Below are 24,174 nucleotides of genomic sequence, written 5' to 3'. Positions count from 1 at the left end.
TGAGATTTATGGAGAATACATAGAAGAGGGGTTTAGGAATAAAAGGCTCGACTTAAGGAGGATTCATGTCACAAATGCAATGATGGCTGCCCAGCTCAGAGCCTGACAGGATCACCTCCTATTGTCCAGGTTTAAACTGCAATTCAAAGAAACAAATGACTTTGTACGTGTGGAAGCACAGTTGGGAATGTTTTCTTTTAACGCAAAATGTTATCTTTTTATTAATTATGTGAAGGAAACACTAACGCCACAAAAGTTGGCCGAGTATTCTTCACTGGTCCAGACGAAATCTGGGACTGGATCTCATCAGGATTCACTGTCACAGACATGTTTTTGCCATGTGATCACCCTCATTTCATGCATGTCAGGCGTCTTCAGGGTTGTGGTAAATGAATAATGAGGGTTTGAGAGGATAGATGAGCAGAGGAGAGGTGGCTATCAGCGCCAGCTCGACCCAATGGAGGGTGAAATCGGCGTTTATCACATATTGCTGCCCACTGTGCCAGCAGATGCTCCTAACGGATCCATTCCCATCGTGTCTGCCTGATTGCAGACCGATTCAAGCTGGTGCACACGCTTGACAAACAGCCGAGTGGCAGAGCAGCCCCTGCACCATTGGCAATGCCCTTCACAGCTGTGACACTCGTCACTCTGAGATCAGGAGCTGACACGACGTTTGGATAGGCTTTCATCACCGTCTGCATCAGCAGGCAGCGAGCACAGAGATCTCAGGTCATTCCTAGAAAGTGAATTTTAAATAACCAGGCTGAGTTTTTATTGGTTTAAAGTGAGAGACCAAAGGATGATGTTTGGGAACCTGAAAGTCTATTGGACCGTACAAGTGTTTGAAAGAATCATCCAAATCTTTATCTCAGGTCATTGTAATGGGCCTCGGAAGTAAATGTCGGCATGTTCTTTTTTTCTCTTTATTGAGTTAAAAGTTGACTAGCTTAGACTGGCCAAACTAAGTACACTTACTATTGTAACTCATATCTTGGACATTTTGAAGGGAGCTTTAATATTCGTTTGCAACGTTGAAGCATGAATGTAGAATCTTTGGTTCAGGTAAACTGGATCAAGTTGGCATGGTTCTAAAAACAAGAAGCTCAAATTTATTCCAGAACAACTTTCTGTGTCTCCGTGTGTTCTCACAAACAGCAGCTCTGAACAGTCAGTAATGACAAGGTGTCAATACCTCAGTCAACTGCACTTCCTGGTTTGCTAAAAACGTCTTCCTGCCTTCTTGTTTTACAGCGTGCACCTGGTGATATCCAACAGTGCTGATGTGTGTGTGTGTGTGTGTGAGTGTGTGTGAGTGCTGCGGAGACAGCAGTGAACTCCTTGTCTGGAACGTTGCCTCAGGTCCTGCTGTGCTGACAGGACCAGTGCCTTACACTGCTGCTTTGAAACTAACAGAGTTGAAGTTTTAAAAATAAAAATGACAGCATCACACATTTGAAACCTGAGACACGTTCAGCATAAATTATACATGTTGATACATTTCCAGTAACGTAACATTAGTCACCACTCCATTAGATTATGATCATTGGGATCTATGTGAATATTGAAGATAATCTCAGTACCGTGCTTTCCAGCAACCAAGAACAAAATCAGTAATTTGGAGAAGTCAGCTGCACACAGCTCTTTAATTATTTCACTCAGTGAGCAGAAGAATAAATTAACCCAAAAACATTCTAATTCCAGGCTTTGTAAGACAAGCGGTGTGTGTGTGCGTGTGTGTGTGTGCCCCACACCAGACTGTTGTCAGTGTTAAATAAACCAGAGAAACAACAAGGGCTAAACCCGTATTCACCAAAAACAAAAATACTAGACTGAGGCTTGAAGCCACGTCTGGATCAACTGTCAATCACTGCTTGCTGGCCTTGGCGACAGTACACCTAGACGGGTAAATATAGCACAGAGTTCAGCTGCCTTTTTCAAGCACATCCATGTAACAAGTATGAGTAAAAACAATTACAAAAGGTTTAAAAACAAACCACCAACTCGAAGACTTTACATGAAATAATACTGCCACAACAACAGGTTATATTAGAAGATTTGTTGCTAAAAAATGTTTTCAGCAATTCTGGGCTAAGCTGAGCTACACTAATCACACTATTAACTCCTACCCTGCCTCTTATTTTTGGGGTTTTTAAAAGAAGTTACGGTAGGTTTAAAGATACATTACTGTCACCTAGTACTGGGTGTGACGTCACCTTCATTTCAACATTTTCACCAAGAACGATCCCAATTACTTGAAAGATACAGGTTGTAGCCTCCGGGCTAATGAACACAGCACAATATAAAATAGGGAATAACTGAATACTAATGCTGCATGTTGATATATAAGGAATAGTGATTTTTATACTGTATATCCCCCCACACACACACAGAGAGAGAGAGAGAGAGAGAGAGAGAGAGAGAGAGAACCTTAGCTGGGTTTTAACATGTTCCTATCAGTTGCACGAGATTGGGCTTTGCAGCAAATCATTTAGTCTGGCTAAAAGGTTGCCATGGTTACCAAAAGTGGCCCCTCCATTTACAAAAAAAAAGGCTGTGGATGGCAGCAGTGTTGGTACCAAGAAGGTAGGTGTGGGGAGCAGGGATGGCGAGTTGCCAGGGAGACCATTTAGCTCCACACATGTAAGACAAAAAAGGGAGGAGATCACCATGGCTGGAAGACACACGTGCACGTTTTCCATCTAGAATCCAATCTCAGACTGGGCCAATAAAATGTGTCGCTGTTCTTCTGGAGACCAATAAAACAGGACCTGACCTGCACTGGGCTATAAAACACACAACCCCTAACAAATAGACACACACACACATGAAAACTACACAGCAGTAAAAAGGAAAGCCTGATGTCAGCTTTGTAAGGGTTATTGAATTGAACCGAATGCAAGCATTTACCAAAGTGCTACAAGTCTGAAGGAGGAGCCTTTTCTCTCCAACACTGACATTTAATTCAAAGGAAGCTTTTGATATGGTTGAACTACAACCTACATTAACAATAGAACCACAATAAGGTCTGGTGCCCTCACCTTCAGCTCGCACTGAGCCCACAGCTGTTTCTGGTATTGCTAATCTTCGGCCTCAGCTTAGCCTTAGCCCGCTGAATAAGGAGTTCAGAATATTTTAAGGCTGGTTATTAGACAACATTAGAGCATTCCTGAATGGCTCTGAAGAACTGAATTATTCAACAAATGTCTCAGCCCCAAAGTGACACTAAACTGAAAAGTCATGCTTTGCGGACATGACCAAAAAATGTCAGACGCTTCTTTCTCTACTGACATACATTTTTAACTGCCACAAACTCCCCTCAAAGAATACATTCCATTGGTTGTGAAGCGAATATTTGAGGGGTCGGAAAAACTTGAGCCTCTATAGCAAAGGTCCCTGACCCCTGGGCTGTGGGGTGTGTCATTAAGACATTTTTAACCATTACCATTTTCTCCAATCTGCTAAATACAAGATGGTCAACCAAACAAAGTGTATTCTTTCCAATCAAGGAGGATTATTTAGTTGAAGTTTATAGTTTTTTTCTGTGAGCATATTGTTCTGTGTTCAATTGAAGGTCGCTCCCTAAGTCATGTATATACCTGTTTTGTCCTTAGTTTATTTTCCTCTCCTACTTCCTTCTTTTCTATCGTTGTTTATTTATTTGTTCCTTCCTTTCATCCTTTCCTCCAGCCTTGTTTTTCCTCCCTCTCTTCATCCTTCCTTCACTTCCTTTCTATCCTCCTTTCTTCTTTCTTCTTGTATCCCTTCCTTTACTCTGACCACCTTCTCTTCATCCTTCTCTCTTTTTTCCTTCCTTCCATCTATCTTTTAGTATTGCACAGTTATTCTGTTTTCCTTCTCCCTCCTTTCCCTCCTCCACCTGCCTCCGGCCGAGACAAAGTGAACTTGTGAAGATCTTAAGCTCCTGATCTCCTGCTGCTCTACAGTGGTTCAGGTCAGGTGGCCTACGGTGTTTTCATCCTGCCTGGGCTGACAGCAGCTCTACAGCAGAACAATTCAGCTCCACACGCCGTTTATTCTTCTGCACGCACTCCTACTTTCTTGTACCTGGAAAAGTCTGGTCTAATGTTGAAATATAAAAACGTGGCTTTCATTGTTTCCAGGAACAGAACACCACATTCCCTGCTGGCAGTTTAATGCGTGTTACATTCACTGTATGAGAGTGGAAACAATCCAGACTGAGTGAGGGCTGGTTCAGACGCGCACGTTCACCTTATTACACAAATGTTCCAAACATTTGACGCGTCAAGTCTGAGTCAACGCTTGAGTTTCGTAAGCATTATAGAAAAAACATTCCAGTTGGCAGTCAGGCTCTGTGGTCACAAACTACACAGGAAAATAGAGAGAAAACCTTGAATATTAGAGACGAAGTGCTCAGTAAACGTACAAAGGATGAAGAAAGATTAAAATCTCTGTGACTGTAATTCACTTATTACTTCTCTAATGAAATAAATGAGTTTCAATGAACCACAAACCAAAGGCAATTAACTCCTTCCAGGAGTGTTCTGTAATGTTCAGTGTCTTTAACAGAGAGTGATCAGCCCGAGGTCCTGACGTCGTGAACATCTGTTGTAGTAAACAGACCAGTTTTATTGTTTTCCTGTATATTCATTTTTCATTTAAAATTAATGAATGAAAGGAATAAATAAATATCATTAAGATTTAAGAAGCAGGAACAGCACAGCACAGCACAGTCAGTGTTTGCTTTGAATATGAGAAAAACGTTTATCCATGAGGTTTGGATGTTGAAGAATTTAAAGGCTTAAAGTTTTGTTTTCAACATCACTGACATTTGTCCTCAGAAACATCTCAATCCCACTTCTCCAAACTTTTTCTAAACTTTCTTCAATCTGCTCTGCGCTCAGCCGCTCCATCCTGGTCACTGCCAATAAACATCTCAGGATCTTCCTCTCCTCCTCACTCTCCACTGTCTTTAAACCATTTATGATGTCAGATTTGATTCTCAAACAAATATTAACACACACACACACACACTGGCCTCTTACAGCCACCTGAAGCTGCTGTTAAGCCTGTTGCTTATGAAACACACATTTCCCAAGCGCTGCTGCTGACCTCAGATCTCCCACGCGCAGCATTCCCACGAATTACTCACCCCTCCTCCCTCCACCCTCTCTTGCTCATCCTCCTCCCTCCTCCACGCCCTGCTGCCATGAAATTCTTGGCATTTCTGATCAGTGCCCATAACCCTCACCGTAAATAAAGTCATCCATTTCTCTGCACTCACGTTCTTTTTTTTTCCATCCCTCTTTCTTCCCTCCTCCCTCCATCTTCTCGGCGTTGACATCTTAGCTAATGCGTATTGACAGGGCTTTTGCATGCTTTTCATTTTCTGCTGACGCTGTGTTTTTGCCCAGCTTCCTGCTCCTCCGCCCCTCCTCATAAATGGCCTTGGTCTTTCTTTATGGGCTTTGACATATTTCATTAGGCGGATGGTCATAAAAGGCTCTGCTCGGCTTCTTTAATCTGGATAAAAACCCTCTTTCCTCTCTGGCCCCAGCCACTTCCAGGAGAGCTTCAAATCTCCAACCCTCCATCTTTCTCTGTCACTTACTCTAAACCATTCCTCTCTCCACTTTCTGATTTAACTTCTCTCATCTCAGAAGCCTCAATTTTCAATAGAGCTTTTAGCATTTTCCTGGCTATTTTTCTTTGCTTTCATCTTTGCCACCACTTTCCTTCTCCAGGTCGGTCAGAATAATCACATCTGTCTTGATTATTCCGTCTCCAGCTCTCAGTGTGTGTTCTCCCCACCCCACATCTTCACCTTTTACCTTTCCTAGGTTCACATGTTTGGATTCTGTGGACCTGCAGATCTTTCTATCCCCCTCATCTCTCTCTCTCTCTCTCTCTCTGTCTCTCTCCATCCTCTGTTAAGGCCTAGATTAGTTGGATGCTCCAGTTCTAAACTGTCATGAAACAACGTTTCTGAACGAAACGGCTTTATTTAGGAGACCTCCAAAATAACTTTTGAGAATATCCCAGATCAGTCTGGTGTTTAGGACTAGGGATGACGGACAATAAAGAGGGTTCAGACCAAAACAAACTTTGACTGTCAGCCAGAGTTACACTTAAGAAAACTTTTTTAAAAACTTAAGACAAGAAAGGTGACAGAGACTATCAGTATATATTTTGGTTAAAAAAAGAACAGCTATCTGGCCTTAAAATCATCGGCCATGTTTACATAAAGGAAGGGAGACTGATTTAACCCAAAGAACCCTTTCCTCACAGTGAATAGGTGTGAATATGTTTTTCAGTGAATATATTTTAAAATAAAACCTTACGTAGTGAAGACCAGAACTGACTTTGGGTCACTGGTTTCTCTGGCAACAAGGCACAGACTTGAATCAAAGTTGGTGACATACTACCACCAGGTCTGCATAAGGAAACAGATTGGATTACAGACCAATGTCCTGGCCACGGGTCCATAAAATCTGGAAAAGCTTGAGATATAAAAGATGAATGTGAAGAGGCTTGGGTGTGTGAGAACACTGGACTAAACTAAATTACTATGTAAAACATCACTGAAAATCCCTTAGCATAAATAGACCAAAAATATTGTATTTTTACATTTTTGTCGTCAACATTATGTACATGTTAGACATTGATCTAAGCCTGGAAATCTTTGAGATTTGAGAAAGCCATAAAAATCCTGCTTCTATAAGATTAAGGTTATCGGTATAACTTCAATAGTTGGCGATGTATAATCTGGTACTGTTCAAATGCTAACAGACAATACCTAAAATAATCCTAGGGCTAAGTGTGGTTCCATACTGACAGGCAGATGAAATGGTTTACTCTGCACTTTTACCTCATTTAACCAACTCTATTCTACTCCTTCATCTTTCACCCTCCTCCTCCTCAGGTTTATAAATGGCACACGTCCCACTCCGCACACTTGGCTCAAGCCCTCATCCATACTTTTCCACTCGGCCGCGCTGCTGTGATCCAGCAGAGGCCAGCAGTAATTATGAAATGGCCTTTTAGGTCCCGTCCAGCTTTTAAAGCCATTCATCTGGTTTGTGGTTAAATACATAGAGGCTGTACGTCCCTGTTCACTCATACATCTAAACAGCTAAACACAATTACTGCCAGAGCAGCGCCTTCTGATGGAGCCCAGTGCACTAACACACTGACGCAGGAACGGCAGGAATGATGGGACGGCTCTCTAATTGGAGTGGAGCTTTGATTGGCCATAACATGAATTAGATTTGCTTTAACTGGACTTGTGGTTGTCTGAAGTGATTCAGTTTAAAGTCAGGTCTTATTGAATGGTCAGAAATGGCTGTGTTGTAATAAAAACATCACGTCTGAAAAAGGCTAAAACCAATTGGTGTTTGATGCCGTTTTGCTGGTTGTCTCATCATAGACTGCAGGAACACATCAGTCAACATTTTTGAACCATCTACTTTCTAGTTCTTTTAGTCTTGTGTCATCATGGCACGTGGGAAACACAGTTTTAATTCCTCTGTATGTCCAGCACATATTTTAAAATTGACAATAAAATCTATCACTCCAGAGTTTATCTTTTTTAAGAACCTAAACCTAAACATTCACGGACATTTGTTCTGATTTCTTCACAAACGTGGACTTAACATTTTCAGGCATTTTCTGGGTGATTAGTGAAGTGATTCGAACAACAAGCTGCCCACAGTAGCCCAGAGCCACGTGGCCCAAAAATCCATTAAAATCACATCAGTGATGAGTCACACTATTGCCCCACAGGGTAAAGATAATTATTTTCCTCATTACGTGACTTTGAGCACAGTAGTTTATTACCTGCATTGTAGTAAACACTGTGGTAAACTAAAGTGTGTTTTAGAGTTTCTGCCGGAGAAAAGCATTCAATGGAATTCAATACAAAATAATCTTATACGTACATGTGCTGTGAAAACAACAACAAACAACAAATACGTACCTTTCTTCTTCTGTGCGACCAAAGATGCAACGTTGCTCTCGTCCGCCACTGGAACAAATGAAAACATAGGAGATACATCATTAGAAGCAAACATATGTGGAACAGTTTGACTGTTTCGTTGACAGAAGATGAGAAGATCAACCTCAATGACATCAGTATTGGTGTTGACTGCCCTTCATCTCTACAGCAGCATCTATTGCTGCACAAAGTCAGATTCACAAGACTATGTTTTGGTGTATGATCAACCACTAGGGATAGAAATCGAATTCCATGATCAGTATCACTAATCGATTGGATTCACAGATACACACCTGGATGAGTTCAGTGTTACCCGCGATACTTAAGAGAAAGAACATTGTGTACTAAGCTCTGCCCTGGAAGTCATTAGCACCATAACGACGCAGCAGACAGTACACAGAAATTGATAGTAGCATGAGATGAGTGTGATGTCATCAGGCAGATGGGTTCGTAGAATTTGTCAACGGAATCACCAAGAAAGAAAGACAACAATTTAAATGAATCAGACAATCAGGGGTTGGTTCTTGACTTGACAGTCAGATGATCATTGTTCCAATTGAAAAAAAAGCATTAGCTGTTCAGAAGAAATGAGTGAGGAGCAGCCCTACAGCTAGCACAAAGAGGTGGTACCCTGCTTCTATAACACTAAGGTTATCTGTAAACCTTCAGTAGTTGATTATACATCTGCTAACAGTGTTTGCTATCAATTTGTGAAGCTCTAGTTCATATGCTAACAGACAATACCTAAAATAATATAAAAGAGTTCTCAGTCTACCACAAATACACGGAGCAGACTGTTGGTGTAGGAGATTACAGACACATCTTGAACACTTCCCTTTCTAATCAACAGATTTTGGACCGTGTCTTCAGCTGAGATTACTTATTGGATTCAGATGAGACAGGATTGGATGGACCAGTCATCAAATGGTTGGAAAAGTCTGGCCAGATGTGGCCTGAATGGATAAAACAGCCAAAGAGCAACTGAACCAGGCACAAAAACATGGTGCTCAGGACTGATGAGTCTCATTTTTAAACATTTCAGTTTCTGCAGAAGACACTTTGTGTTTTGAAGGACTGGGGACAGGTCCAACACTGAGTGTCTGCAGCCAACAGTGGAGAGTCCACTGTAGCCTGTAGGCTGCTGTGACATCATTAAAAAGACTGAAGGACTTTCAATTAGAAAAAAGACAGACAAATTGAGACAGGGAGAGAGAAGGAAAGGCAGAGGAGGAACAAAAAAACAAACAGTCTGAGATTGTGTGAATGGAAATATGATAAACAATACATAATGAACAAAGACAGAAACAATAAAGAAAGGAGACAGAAAAACCACAGTAACTGAATTGGACTTCAGGTGGGGTCAGCCGCGGCAGCAGCAGCTATCACCACAAGCAGTGCAACATGGGATACAATAATAGGGTTTTATTGCCCGGCTATTTCTCTTAAATAATCCTTTTCATTTTTTATGAGGTCTATTTTTCCCAGCAGGCAGAGAAGATGTAAGAGAGAGAAAATGAGAAGGAGCGAGATTACTGAAGGGGTTGAATAAAGAAAGAAATTAATGGAGACGTGGAAGTGACAGACGTGGGGTCACGTAGGTGTGTGTATGTGTGTGTGTGTGTGTGTGTGTGTGTGTGTTCCAAAAAGAACGAGGCTACATCGAATATAGGTAAAATAAAAACAATAATAAAATTGAACTTTTTCTGTGCCATAAGGAACAAACTGGAGGAAGACGTCTCAGAGGACATATTTACGATGCATTTGGACTCTTAAAGGACAAAGGCAGAGAATAAGAAAATGTTTAAAGACAAAAAATAAGTGTAAAGGTGCGATATAAAGAGAAAAGGAAAAACCAAGGCAGGAATCACTGGGGAAAACAAAGAGAAGGAACGGTGAAAAAGGAGGAGAGAGAATAAAAAAATACCCAGGGAAGGTCAGGGAGATAACGACGTAGAGACGACTCTGGGAGGTAAAATGGTTCAATCACCTCTTAGCAGGCTCCTCATCAAGCCCTGACCTGACAGGTGTGAACATCTAAAAGTTGAACACTGTCTGACTCACAGTGAGCAGCACTTTCCCAGAACACCTCTACAACTGTAGAGTTTCCGTTGATGCTGCGCCCGAGCACCAGCTCTCCTCCTCCTCCAGTCCATTTCTTCTTCGCTTTATTTTGCATGGTGCTCACGCCCAGACGTCACAAAGTCTCGATCCTCATAAATACAATTACAGTCAGTGAGGAATGTGAAAAACGGGGTGCGAGTGGATGACTCAACTGCAGTGGCATTTTCCTTTAAATTCATCTTCACACCATACAGCTGCAGAATGTGCCGCTTGGGCTAAAAGGTTTGACGTTTCAATTGACTTGAAGCAGCTCAAAGCCAGCCCATACAGAGCATTTTCCATGTCAGCCTGCAGCTTTCTAGTTTGATAAAAGCATTAGTTTCCATCACAGCTCATTCCACTTCCTGAATCACAGTCACATTTGCTGCTAAATCGTATTCATTACACTTGTTTTCACAACTGTTCATGGCTTCAAAACTGTGCGAACGGTAGGGAAATGGAAATGCAGCTCTTTCAGGTGTTAAAAGCGAGGAATTCTCTCCTCAGTGTAGAAAGGAATCGACGGCACTCCAGTCAAAAGGCAGACGTTTGTACGTGAAGAGTGTCGGTGACTTTGCCATTCATCCCGGCGTGGGCAGACGGTGTGTTTGAGGTTGAGGATTTCTGTCAGTAAAAAGCTCTGAGTAAACACAGCATATTTGCTGAGGCGTTCAAGGTCAATAAGAGCTGCTCTGTCAAGTGGTGTTAATAAAAAAAAAAGGAGAAAAAAAAAGCTAACCTGCGCCGCTTTACAGAGAAAGCTAGCAGTGAAGCAGAGCAGGCTCCTGGAGCCGACGTGTCAGAAAGAAGAGGAAAAAACGCAACACTCCGACAGAGATTCTAGCAAAAGCCCAGTAGGGGGGGGGGGGGGGGGGGCGAACTGGGAGTATCTGGGGGTGTGTGTCAGGTCAGGACAGAGTGTGGTCGCACTACTGCAGTACTGAAGAGAGAAAGTACTACAATGGAAAGTTCAACTAACAGTGATGGAGGTGAAGTGTGTGTAAGGTCCTGCGTTTTCCCTAGGACGGCGACGGCATCACTGCTTCCGCTCAGCAACTACAGGGCTCATTGATTTACTGTGGATTTTGAACTGAACTGAGGGTTAGAAAATGATGCACTAGCAGCGAGTTTAGGATCCTCCTCTACAGGCGTCTGTTTAAATTAGTCAAAAACAACACCAACACTAACTGGACAACAAAGGCTTGACTTTCAGGGTTTTTTTTCTAACTTTATGTTTTTTTGATTGTTTTGTTTTCAACAACCTCGTTCCCCATACAACCATTAAAACCACAGTTTTCAGGAGTTGATCCACGACTGTCTCCGTATATGTTGTGTTAACCAGGTTTTGCTCTTCTCAACATTCTGAACAGACTGTGATGGAGCAAAGACAGAGAAGGAGATGAAGGAGACAGATGGGGCAGACACGAAGAGGTTGTTTTTAGCAGTGGACCCTGTTTGTGTGTGTTTGAAGACCACCCCTGTCCAAAATGAAAGCCCATCAGCCTGGGTGGCAGTGTCGCGTCTGCAGAAGGAAAGCCTATCCACTAAAGCCTAATGAAACGGGATTAGAAATCATAGAAGCCCAGAAGAAGAAGTAGAAGGAGCGGAGAAGTAAACCGAGGTGGAGTAAACACCTGGGGGAGAAACAGTGCTGATCGTGTGGAGAAGAAAGGAGAAATGAGCAGGAAAATTGAAGTATCAAAGTGGAGACACTGAGACGTGGAGCTGAGAGAGAAGATGAAATGAAGAGAGGGAAGAAGGAGAGGTCAGCAGGGTCAGCAGGAGGAAATGAGCTTCATCACTTCCAATATTAACACACACACACACACACACACACACACACACACACACACACACACACACACACACACACAGACCTAAACCTTTTATTTATACACAAATAGACTGGTCACACCCACAGTGAGACATGTGACACACAAACATACACAAACACACACACACACTACAGACACGTTCATCTAGTCTACAGGAAAGCCCCTGGGTTTAAGGAGGTCATGAGTTCAAATCCCCTCAGACAGGGGGATAATAGGTGACGGCTAAATATGAGAAGTGAGGAATGCACTGATAGGATATTATGTACGATCCTCTCTCTCTCTCTCTCTCTCACTCTCTCTCTAGGTGTGTGTGTGTCTGTTTGACCTTGGTGTTACTACGTGGTGTATTTGTGGGGACATTGGCTCTGGAACAATACTACTGCTGTGGGGACATTTTGCAGTTCTCCACTGACTGAGACAGATGTCTGAGGTTCAAGATTTGGTTCAATGTTAGGATTAGTATCAGATTAGAGTGAGGGATTAGGAATTAGGATTTAGGTTCATATCTGTCTTATTTATCAACAGTGTAGGGCAACACAGAATAAATGACTATGTTGAATGGGGGCAAATTATATAAAGCAGTATTCGTGTGTGTGTGTGTGTGTGTGTGTGTGCGCTCTCACCCATATCCATGCTTTTGGATTCTCTGCTGCGAGGATGGTTGTCCATGTTGTTGATCAGCTGGTGTTGAGGCATCTGAGAATCACTGCAAAAAAATCAAAGTGGATCAGGGTTCAATTGTCCAAAGAAAGGGTTAAAGCTTTTAGATCCTTGTACATTTATTCTTTTCAAATTCACTTTTGAATTGTTAGTTGTTCAGCTCTTTTGGCTACAGTCCACTCCAGGCTTCTGTATTGAATTTTTAATGAAGAAGCCCCAGAATGACACAACTCCTCCATAGAGAGAATCGTTTATCAGAGTTTCCAAAGACTTTGGTTTGGATAAAAACTGATTTCCTACGTGAACTCCAGCAACAAACAACAGGGATACAAACTGGGTTTATAAAAGTTTTGAATTGACGTTCAATTACACATTCATGTCAGATGCTTTTTTTCTGATGACAACAGCGCCCACTATAAGGATGTGTGTTATCATTTCTTCATCAGAAAACAGTCTGACATGAGCAAAAGATAAATTATCTCCAGAAATCAGGGCTGTGAAAAGCAAAAAAAAAAAAAAAACTGAATAAACCAACAATGTGGATATTGTGTTGTGTTGAAACCAAACACACAAGTCAGGGAAAAATAAATTTAACTCCTCACACATACGCACGTACACACACATGTGCACGCACATACACATACACAAACAGGAACCCAGGTTGAAGAACAGACGATTGGATTTCCTCACTTCCAGATGGTGTGACTCACTAGAACAATAGCATCTACTGTCGTCACTGAAGAAAACGGAGAAACAGTCAAACTTTGTCCACAGAGGGATAAACAACAAACACACTCTCCAACAAACTGCTGTGAAAACTAGAAATAATAACAAACAGTAGTTCTTGGAATATGACCAGTTTTCCAGCACAAGCACTAATCTATTATCAGTTTCTTTTTTTAACCTTTTGACTAGTTTTATCTAGTTTTTCTTTTGTTTTGTTTTGTTTTTTTGGCTAACTTTAAAGCTCATTTTTTAAAGCTGCTTTAAAGCCTTTATTTCTTATTTTTGCCTTATAATTGAATGAACCTTAGTGTGAAATTCATTTGTGTTATGGAAAATGTTGTTTTAATGATTTTCTAGTTAGCTTTATTTTTTAATAGTTCTTACTTTTTGGTAAATATTATATTGTTTGGTTTATTTAATAATTCATTTCAGTTATAATAATATTCCCTACTTTAAAATTGGTTCTTTTACAGGCTAATCTTTAGCTTGTAGGTTTTTAAATTTCCTTGGTTTGGTATGGTATTTCTCCAAGCTAACTTTGTTTGATAGCTATGTTAGCTAAACGCTTCCCTAAAATTTAGATTTTTCTTTTTTCTGACGCTAACAGAATTTTAGTTTTTTTATCTATTTACAGACTATCTGTATTATAATATATACATCATATTATATATGTTATAATATTACTTTGTAATATATATTATATATTAAAACAATTCATATATGGGCTTTGAAAATTATCTATTGTAATATAGTATATATTATAAACTGTTTTTGATGTTATTTACAAAACAATTATATATTATATAACACAATATATATATTATGGAGTTCAATAATAACAATTGTCATCTTCATCATCATCATCATCTCTTGACACTTTAATGTCCAATGTTTATCCAGACCTAGCCGGCTTTATTTCGGTACTTTTTTTCCTTTATTAAAATAAAAACCACAACAGTTTGATTCATGTTTAAACATTCCTTGAATAAAAAATGAAAATATGTGAAAAACTAATTTCAAATCAGTGTGTTTGCTCCTCTTTGTTGAAACACTGACTCCAGCCTCACAATCACCACCATTTCTTATGCATAATGCAAACAGGCCACTGCAATTAGGGCTGCTTTTGTTTAAATAATGCATGTGTGTGTTGTAATTTAGTCTAATGACTCGTATTTATCTGCTCACACCGGCAGCCGAATGAAGAGAGAGCCATTAGAACATAATAACTTTGCTCCCGAGCAGTGGAGTTTAATAAAGTGCTGATGGAGCCGCAGTCTCCTGCACACTCTCTCCGTGGGTATTATGGGATGGCGGTGTGGAGGTTACTGTGTTGTATGTACCTGTGCTGAGAAAGCTTCAGTCGCAGGTTTCGGTTTATTTGCTCCATGGTGCGTGGAGAAGGAGGACGTGGGAAATCCAGCTCCTCGTCCTCGTTGTAGTGCTGAGAGTAGCTGCCGTTGGTGGTGGCAGTTGGATGTGGAGCTGAGGGCAGAACGCAAGACAGAGGCACAAGGAATGAATGTTTAGTTTTGGGATCATTCTTACTTTTCATTTTCAGTTTAGTTTTGTAGTTCCTTTTAAAGTCAGAAGTTGGACATTTTGATTTAAAAAATGGCAAATAGACAGATAGATAGATGGATGGATGGATGGATGGACTGATGTGACTTAGCTTTGTCCACTTTTGTTAGACCAACATTACTCTCATAAGATAAGAGTTCAAACAAGGTAATAATAAAAAAAACATTTAAAAAAAAAATATTTTTTCCCAGCATGCCTCTAACTCTCGACTTAGCTTTGTCCACTTTTGTTAGACCAACATTACTCTCATAAGATAAGAGTTCAAACAAGGTAATAATAAAAAAAACATTAAAAAAAAAAAAATTTTTTCCCAGCATGCCTCTAACTCTCTCTTGATTCCTGAATCAATCCAGTGTAATCCTCATGAGCACAACATGTTTCTCCTTTATGTTTGAAACAACCACCAAGCTTTGAAAAAAAATACAAATCCATGGAGAAAAAAAGCATTTCCATCACTTTCTGCATCCCAGGGGGTGGGAGGAGGGGTGAGGGATAAGGAGGAGGCGGGGGAGGAGGGGGAGGAGAAGAAAGAGGAAAAAATGGAGCATGAATAGAGAGATAAATAGAAGAGAATGATTTTAAAACAGCTTGATGGTCTCTCTTTTATTTTTCCCCTCTCCTTTTACACAACAACGCGCTCGCTGCTACGCTAATGTGCTGCCGTTTCATCAGCGTAATGACTCCAAGGTCAGATCTTCAGCACGCGAAGAGCGAGGAGCCTCGTATGCAGGAAGAAAGAAAGTGGAGAAAAACATACTTAATGACTTTCCTTTTTCTGTCCGTGAATAGACAGTGAATGGAGATAATAAAGACGATGTGATCATTTACTGACAGCCACAGACACTTCCTCAGAGCTCAGATAAATACTCTCACTGTTTGTCATCGAAGAACAACAGTAAACCTGGGCGCACCCTGGTGGAGGAGCTGATTTAAATCTCTGATCAGATCAAAAATGTAATTCTTCATTTTTCATGTAAGCAGTACTGAGCAGAACCTTTACACAGGTTTAAAGATCAACTCTGCACCAGTGGTTTCCAACCTCTTCTGGCCTGTGATCCTGACATCAAACATTTCTGATGATTTCTGATACACAACACTAAACAAGGGAAAAATGTGAATGGAATCACAATCTTAAACTTTAACTCTGCTTCTAACATGAGGTAGTGAAAGATATATTAGTACAGTAACAGGTTCTCTCTGGTTTTTCTAAAAGACTGGAGTTTCTTGAAGTGCGGAGGTCTGCACACTCCAGTCCGCCATTCAAAGTCATTCATCATTTTGCCAGTTAATTATTTTTGTAGCAATCACTGGTTTACACCTCCAACGGCCTATCAAATCTTTACATACAGAACCAAACAAACATTCACACTGACCTGAAACATTGATTTCTACGACTTGTTTTGTCTTGAATATTCCCAGGTGTCAGTGATAAACCTGGCTACTGTATAAATCAGAACATATCCACCACCACACATAAACATTGGTCAGGATACCACAAACACACACACACACACACACACTGTGAGTACTCAGCCAGTCACTCAGCAGCAGAGTTCACACAAACAAACGTGGACAAACAGTGTCTCACAACAATTATCGGAGTCAGGATTGTCCTCACCGTGTCTCGGCTCTCTGTTCTGTGAGTAGTTATCGTTTGGAGCTGGAATGCGACCTGTGGCGTTCCTGCCTGTCTCCGTCTCCGATGCTCTGGAGGGTCCTGCAGAATTAAGCCTAGGGTCCTGTCGAAAAAAGACAATGAGGAATGAAAAATAAAGAGAGGAAGAGGGAAAGAAACGTTGCTATTCAACTACATACTGACTTCTGATTCTGCAACAATCAGGACACTTAAAACTGAGTTCCAGAAAACTTTGACCTGCTAAAACTATTAAAATTACCAAAATGTTAAAGTTATTAATCCGAAAACTGTTTATATTGATTCTCACAATATGCTTGAGATTATTTGTGGGGGTTTTTTTACCTTCTCTTGGCATTTAAATGCACATCAACCGTGCAGGAAATCAGTGGCACAGAGCAGCAAATAACCTGGAGCTAAATTTAATAGCAAATCTCCTGCACATCCCACAGAACACGAACAAGTAATTCAATTATAAAGACATGGGGGGAAAATAAGTCTTCTCAACAGTGATCAGTGATGAGTTGTGTCATTTTTATAATTCAAAGAGGAAAAGAGAAACAAACAAACAACAATAAAGCAGAGAGGTTGGATTGTTTGGCTCTCTTCGTGAGACACCAAGGTAGTGTCTCAGTAATGATACCCAGACTTTACCATTTTACATTTGCGTACAAAATGTACAGATATTTGACTGTTTTTTCAGGGACAGAGCAGCACACAGCAGCTCATTACATCTGATGATGTTGTTCGACTGGACACAGTGGAGCAGTGGTCTGAGGAGCAGATTTTTCATACTCAATATATTATTACACAATAATTAGAACCACCTACAGTAAAAGTTTGAATTCTTACAACAAAAATAGATGAAAATGTCTTCATTCTTCTTCATTCTTCATCAACAACATGTAACTGGGGGGAAATGACACCTCTCTGTTTGTGCATACATGTGAAAAGACGCTAATTAGAGACTCACTGACAGGCATGTGATCGAACAGCCGTCCACCACTACAAAGCCGCCTGCCCCCCCGACACCCGCTCCTCATCTTCATCCCCCACCTCACCACAGATGGTGATGGAGACCGACAGTGACGGTGGAGGATAAAAGATGACTTTCTAACTGTTCAAAAAAGGTGGAGCTACAGCTGTCACACACAGACACACACAGGCACACACAGGCACACACAGGCACACACAGGCACACACAGACACACACAGGCACACACAGGCACACACAGACACACACAGGCACACACAGGCACACACAGGCACACACAGGCACACACAGGCACACACAGGCACACACAGACACACACAGGCACACACAGACACACACAGGCACACACAGACACACACAGGCACACACAGGCACACACAGACACACACAGGCACACACAGGCACACACAGACACACACAGGCACACACAGACACACACAGGCACACACAGGCACACACAGACACACACAGGCACACACAGGCACACACAGGCACACACAGACACACACAGACTGCTATTGTTGTGCTGCTGTTCCCGTTGAACCTCTACAGCCTAACTACTAGCTAGCCTTCCATGTCCAGTACGCAAATACGTCCTTAAATAAATCACAGAATTGAGTAATTTATTTAACTGGGAGGTAAATGTATTGTTCTTATCTGCAGTGACTCCCTCTACTGTCTCTTTTTTTCCCTTGTCTTGGACGTGATCAGGTCGTTGAGAAAATTGTTAAAAAAGTGACTACAATAAAATATTAACCTGAATTTTAACGTAAAGATTTTGTGAGGTAATAATTGAGAGGAAACATTTTCAGATTTCTGGTTGGCTTTTGAAACAGCACCAATTGCAAACGTGTACAGAACCACCAGCTATTTGGAACAGCGGCCACAGAGCACAACAGTGCTGAAAACATGGCAGTGTAATCCTGGTCTGTCCAGATGAAGTAAATGAATGTCTAACACTCAGGGGATGGTGACTTATCTCCTAAAATCTAAGGATTAGGATTTTACTTCTCAATAAAAACAAATGCAGTAGCACAATGTTTAAGTCCTGAACTGATACTGCTGAGAGAAGGAATTAAACAGTACTGAATGGAACAGAATAGTAAATATCTTTAACCTACTCCTCAAAGCTAACACAACACAACACAAAAAAGGCACTGGATAAGAAACAAAGAAAGATATTTACATGCATGACGGCAAAAAGGAGGGACGGTAGCTTTGTCACTTCAAAGCATTAAGGTTGGCTGGATTCTCAGTGTCCCTGGAGCATCATTACTGCAACCACACGTCTTCATGTGTCACAGCATTAATGCTGTCAATCACTTTGAGCTTCTGCTTTTTTTCCGAGAGAATAAATCATATGACTATTTACAGGTGAAATCACAAAGTGTAATTTTTATGGATTTTCTATGGATAATTATCACAAACTATCTAAAACTGTATCGATTTAGTCGGTCACTAAAATTTAGCAGCTTTTTAAAAAAAAAAAAACAGCTGCACCATTTAAAGACACACTCATTGGTAAAGTGTGATTTAGATTCAGTTTGGATTTACATTTGTTGACAGCAGGTCATAAATAAGGACGATCAATCAGTGACTCGAGAAAGGCACGTGGGGCAGCTCTGGAATGGTTTAGGGCTGCATTTTAACTATCAGTGTTGGTCAAAAAGCTTCACTACAGACAGACTATGATGTGTTCCTCCCAACATTGGGAATATCCTTCGGAAATATATCAATGATATTACTTTGAGACAAGAAAATGCAAAATAAATAACAGATATTGTCTGGACCTGACATTTTTCTTCTGGGCCAGAGATAAAAATACTCAGTAGACCACATTATTCGTTCTATGATTAGTCTTTTCAGTAAAACATTTTCACACAAAAAATCTGCATATATTTAGTGTATTAAATTGGATGGTCAGTGCTGCTGTCCATCCGTCCTTTCATCCATCCGTCTACACACACTGACAGGTTGCCTCAGGCGTCAATTGCAGCCCAACAGACGAGGAGTCTGATATCCTAATCCCACAACAATACGTTAACCACAGAGCAGTGATGGAGGCAGGGGGTCCATCAACCCAACATCCAACCAACAGCTGCATACAATAGAGTGCTGAGAGGCTTAGCTCCACTTCATCCTGAACATGTCACTGTCACATCACACGTCACTGAAAGAAAACCGCAACATCCCGGATGATTTTATTTTTATAAATAATTTTCTTCAGGTCTATTTCAGACGTATATCTGTCTTTTATCGACATCTCCTTTGTAGCTCATCTGCCTGTTAGGTCCTTTAAACTGACTGGAGGGTGGAGAGTGAGTAAAGAATGAAGGAATAAATTAAAGACAGGACGGAAAAAGACAAAAAAGACAATCAGGCCAAACATGATTTAATAAAGAGAGAGGAAAAGTCAAGGCTGGAGAAGACAGCTACTGAAACAGAGACAGAGACATGCAGGAGAGTTTAGACTAGAACTTTATTTAACACAGGAAATACAGTAGGAAAAAAAGAGAACAATTCCTTTAAATATATAGAAAAGATAAAGAAGTCAGTGTTAATATCAAACATTACAAAGGTGGAAACAACAGGAAAGAGCACATATACCCGGGTCTGTGTGTAGGTAGGAAAAATAAAGTGTGAAGATGTAGTTTTTTTTATTCTTAGTGATGAGCTGTAGAGAGTCAGAGCGAATGAGACAGAAAGAAAATTGTACAACATTCACTAAAGCACTGAACTTCAGGATGAGATTTAGAAAAAAGGTAAAGTTCAAGTTGTGACAGATAATGAAACAAGAGAGTTTTAATGTTCAGTCACAGTAATCGCCTTCCACTTCATCAGTAAAAACAAAACTGCATCTGAAACTTACAGGAAGATTTTACCTCTGCCCTGCACACAGTTTTACTTTTACTTTTGTGCCATTAATAGCAGCCATGCTACTTCAGGCGGCCCCCAAGGCTCAATGCCTGGCCCAATTTTTATTTAGTTGTACATGCGTCTTTTGGAACAATTTAAAATAGGTAAATTAATACTGTTGACGATGTAGAAAAAACAACGAGACTAAATCAAATAAAAATGGATATCCTGCGAGCTCCTCTAGCTAAACTGAATTTCAATATTGAGTTTGTTTCATTTGTTTCACTCCAAGAACTTTGTTAAAACCAAAAATTACAATATATTCCCATAATATTTTCTATGTAATTTTTAATTACACAGTAATATTTCAGATGTATTTACCTGAGTGGATTTTCAAAGCCTCTCAAGCCCATTGTAGCCTTTCCTCCCTGCCTCCAACTTCATGTTATTTCTGGGATTTAAATTGTTGTTTTCACCCAATCGCCTAAGCTCTGAAACTCTCCATTCCAGGCCATGGTTTGCCATGTTATGTGGCAACCTTTAAATGTCTGCTGGAAAACCAAAGCCTTAAACCAAGTCATTTTGAGGCTTCATTCCATTCGGTGAACCTTAATACACGGCACATGAAGACAAACTGACCAGGTCAAAATCCACCTGAGAGTCGAAGGTGGTGTTGTCTGCTAAACCCTCTGTTTGCATAGTCATAGTTGTGTGCAGAGGTGTGTGTGCTCAGACTGTGTGTAGGTGTTCTGCTATGCCGTGGCAGAGGGTCTCCGTACATCTGCCCAGCGTGTGCCCTGATGTCTTCAGTGTAACTGCGGCTCCGGCTGTGGATGGCATCCAGCGTGTGGCTGCGTGTGTGAAATGGCAACCCGTAGTGTGAATAATTCCATTCCCTGCTCTGATTTCTATAGGAGTCAAACCCACAGTCGTACCTCAGACCAGGCCTGTACGCGTCACCATCACCAGGCTGCTCGTCCCTCTGCATGTAAACATGTATCCACTGACCCCCTCCTTGTGCTGGAAACCCTTTCGTGTGTGGTGTGTGTTTCCGGTTTCTAGCTATGATTGTGCTTGAGCTGTTGGGACACTCGCCTCCTCGCTACAAGGAGGAGAGAGGAGGAGCGGTGGGGTGGAGTTGGCTGCTGCTGCTGCTGCTGCTGTGGTTGGTGTTGGTGGCAGTTGTCACCCATTCGTACCTGATTGCTGGAACCTGCATGAGGATTGTGTTGGTGAGCGGAGGAGACTTCTGTGGTCTTGCCTGGTTCAAAACCACTCTTCTGTTAAAAAAAAAAAAAAGATATAAAAGAAGTTGAGTTAAATTTAAGGATGAATCTAAACATTCTCTGGCAGCATTTAGCACACCAACTCTGCTGCACTTACTGAGAAACAGGGAAACAAATGGTGCTTAACATTTTAAAAAAGTGCTTTCTTGGCACAGAAAATATTAACCTGGTTTAATAATGCAGAGTAACATTTACCCATAAAGTTTCTTTCATTTCCTATAAAATGATCACTCCATTAGAGAGAAGTGATTCTAATGAGAAGGGTTAATGTCATTGATCTAACTGTCAAAACTGCAGAAGCTGCTCATGAATAATGTCGGCTCACATCAGGGCTCCTTATGGCCGTGCTTCCTCAAGTCAAGTTAATTCAAGGAAAATCTGAATGTGTAACATTTTTCAAGTAAAAAATACCATGGAAAAATCTTTCCAATTGAACTCTGACTTGATATGAAATTCATCTACATACTTTAGTAAAACTGATGTTGCCTTCAAAACTTTAGTTTATCATAAATAATATACAGTAATTTATTCATCAGAATACAGTTTTTACCCTCAAGCAAATTATTTCACATTTTTATATACATTTTTGATCCGTATCCTCAGTATTTTTGCCCATCTATGTAGTAGAATATGTGGTGTTAGATTATTAAATAACATCAAAGGTGTAGTGTAGTGTGTTCACTGTGGGCTTGGTTGGGATCATGGTGGTCCAATATGGTAAAATCCCCCTCTCTACAGATATAAATTTAAAAAAAAAACCTTTTGAAAAGTACTGCCCCCCCATTTGCCCCAGTGGTACCTGTCTGGGAGCACGGAGCACCACCAGCTGAATGGTTCCTCTGGCATTGCCCTCAGAGGACATGGAACGTCTCAGTGTCTCCATGGCAGTGTGGTTGGAATGTCCCAGCAGCGATTCACCATTTACAGCAACCAGCTGGTCGTTGACGGTCAAACGTCCGTCCTTCAGCACAGGAACAAAAATAAGAACAGGTCGATTTTAAAGCATTTGTTGTTTGGATATCTACACCTTAATGAAGAAATCTAACTGAAAGTGACTCCTCTGCCATCGTACAGTTCATTTTGCCAGCTGATCAAAACCACCGCCCACTAGTGCCTCGCTGATTTTCTCAGTCTACTTCATTTTTTCTTTAAACTCCCTGTTTATCAAACTAATACTATAGATTTTCAGCTTACGTGTCATATTTTATTTCAAGGCAGACCGGCAGTTAGATTCAAGTCTGACATATTTGTGTGTGTCATTACCAACAAAGGCTTTCAGAGGAAAACCTTAAAGAAAGACATTAGGACGAAAATAACACAGTTGATGAGAAAAGTGGTGGAGTGTGTGTGTGTGTGAGCGAGCGAGTGTGAGAGAAGGCGTAAAGGCGAATGACAGAGTGAGAGCGAATGTAGAGTAGAAAATGGAAAAAGGGAGAAGGCATAATAAAAAAAATTGTGGAGTTAGCAATCTAGAGAGAGTGGGAGAGCGGTGATAAATACGTAGAGCAGCTAATGGAAAAGCCTCTGTGGGCACTAAATCACTTCTAAGTGTTTTAAATAGCAGCCTGTGGTACAGAGGAGCAAGACACCAGTGAGTGAGTGTGTGAGACGGAGAGAGAGGGGATGTCAATTTGAGACACAAAGACTCTCTCGGTGTCTCTTTGTGTGTGTGTGTGTGTGTTCACTATAGCCACTGCTGCCCTTTGACTCCATCTTATTAACAAGAGACCAACTGGCCTGGTCCTCAAAGGCTTTTTTAAGCCTGGTTCTCTTTATGGAATTCTCTGTTTGGGAAATGTATTTTATTGGGGAAAAAGTTTGTAAAATAATGTACAATAATTTTCGCTTTAAAACTTAAGATTAAGATTTTGCCCAACTCATGTAAACCTAGAGGTTTTGCTTTACTGTAGGCCTAGACTGCTGATGGGAACTCCCATGGTGCACTGAGCCCTCTCCATTCATGAATAAAAAGCAATCTGTGACAGCAGCAGTTAAAACTGCACAGACATTTACACCTGTGCACACACATAATCTCTTCACTAAATGTTGAACCTCAAAATACCCCCGTCTCGTTTCAAGTGATTTTTTTTTCTCTTTCAAAAAGCTGTCCTCACAAGTACAGCTATACCAGGAATACACACACATCCCAGTGTCAGCATCATATCTGAAGCACATACATCTATCATATCCACAGAAGCATCCACAGTCTTCATGTTAGTGGCCACAGCACATGTCAATTTAATACTGTTTCTTGCACAGGCTCTTAGAAGTGATCAGGGACCAAGTTAAAGGAGCTCTTATTTTATTTATGTATATAAAATTGAAGCCTCGGGCGCTGAGAGGAAGCAGCCCGAAAAACTCTTTAATGAAAATGGGTCACATTTTTTGACTGCTCCTCAGGAGACGCCCCGGTTTCCTCCTCTGTAGCGTTCTAATGCTACAAACTCTCATCAGGCCTCTTTAGCTGCTTTTCATTAGCATACATTGCCACACAGACGGAAAGAGAGAGAGACAACCCAAACGTACAGCAT

General features: G+C 40.9%; 1 protein-coding gene across 5 annotated transcripts in view; it reads right to left on the bottom strand.

Moving 5' to 3' along the window:
• Window positions 1–24,174, bottom strand: part of pard3ba (par-3 family cell polarity regulator beta a) — a 137,173-nt gene that overhangs the window by 58,739 nt on the left and 54,260 nt on the right. For all 5 annotated transcript variants that reach the window (XM_025062718.1, XM_008325477.3, XM_008325476.3 and 2 more), the window contains exons 12-17: window positions 22,443–22,604; window positions 21,557–21,637; window positions 16,493–16,613; window positions 14,637–14,778; window positions 12,534–12,616; window positions 7,958–8,005 (exon numbers count right to left, since the gene is read on the bottom strand). In XM_025062718.1, the coding sequence (XP_024918486.1) occupies window positions 7,958–8,005; window positions 12,534–12,616; window positions 14,637–14,778; window positions 16,493–16,613; window positions 21,557–21,637; window positions 22,443–22,604 (637 nt within the window). The remainder of the gene's footprint in view (window positions 1–7,957; window positions 8,006–12,533; window positions 12,617–14,636; window positions 14,779–16,492; window positions 16,614–21,556; window positions 21,638–22,442; window positions 22,605–24,174) is intronic.

Source organism: Cynoglossus semilaevis, chromosome 14 (assembly GCF_000523025.1).
Source record: "Cynoglossus semilaevis isolate Cse_v1.0 chromosome 14, Cse_v1.0, whole genome shotgun sequence".
Classification (NCBI taxonomy): domain Eukaryota; kingdom Metazoa; phylum Chordata; class Actinopteri; order Pleuronectiformes; family Cynoglossidae; genus Cynoglossus; species Cynoglossus semilaevis.
This window is presented reverse-complemented; position numbering and strand designations above follow the sequence as displayed.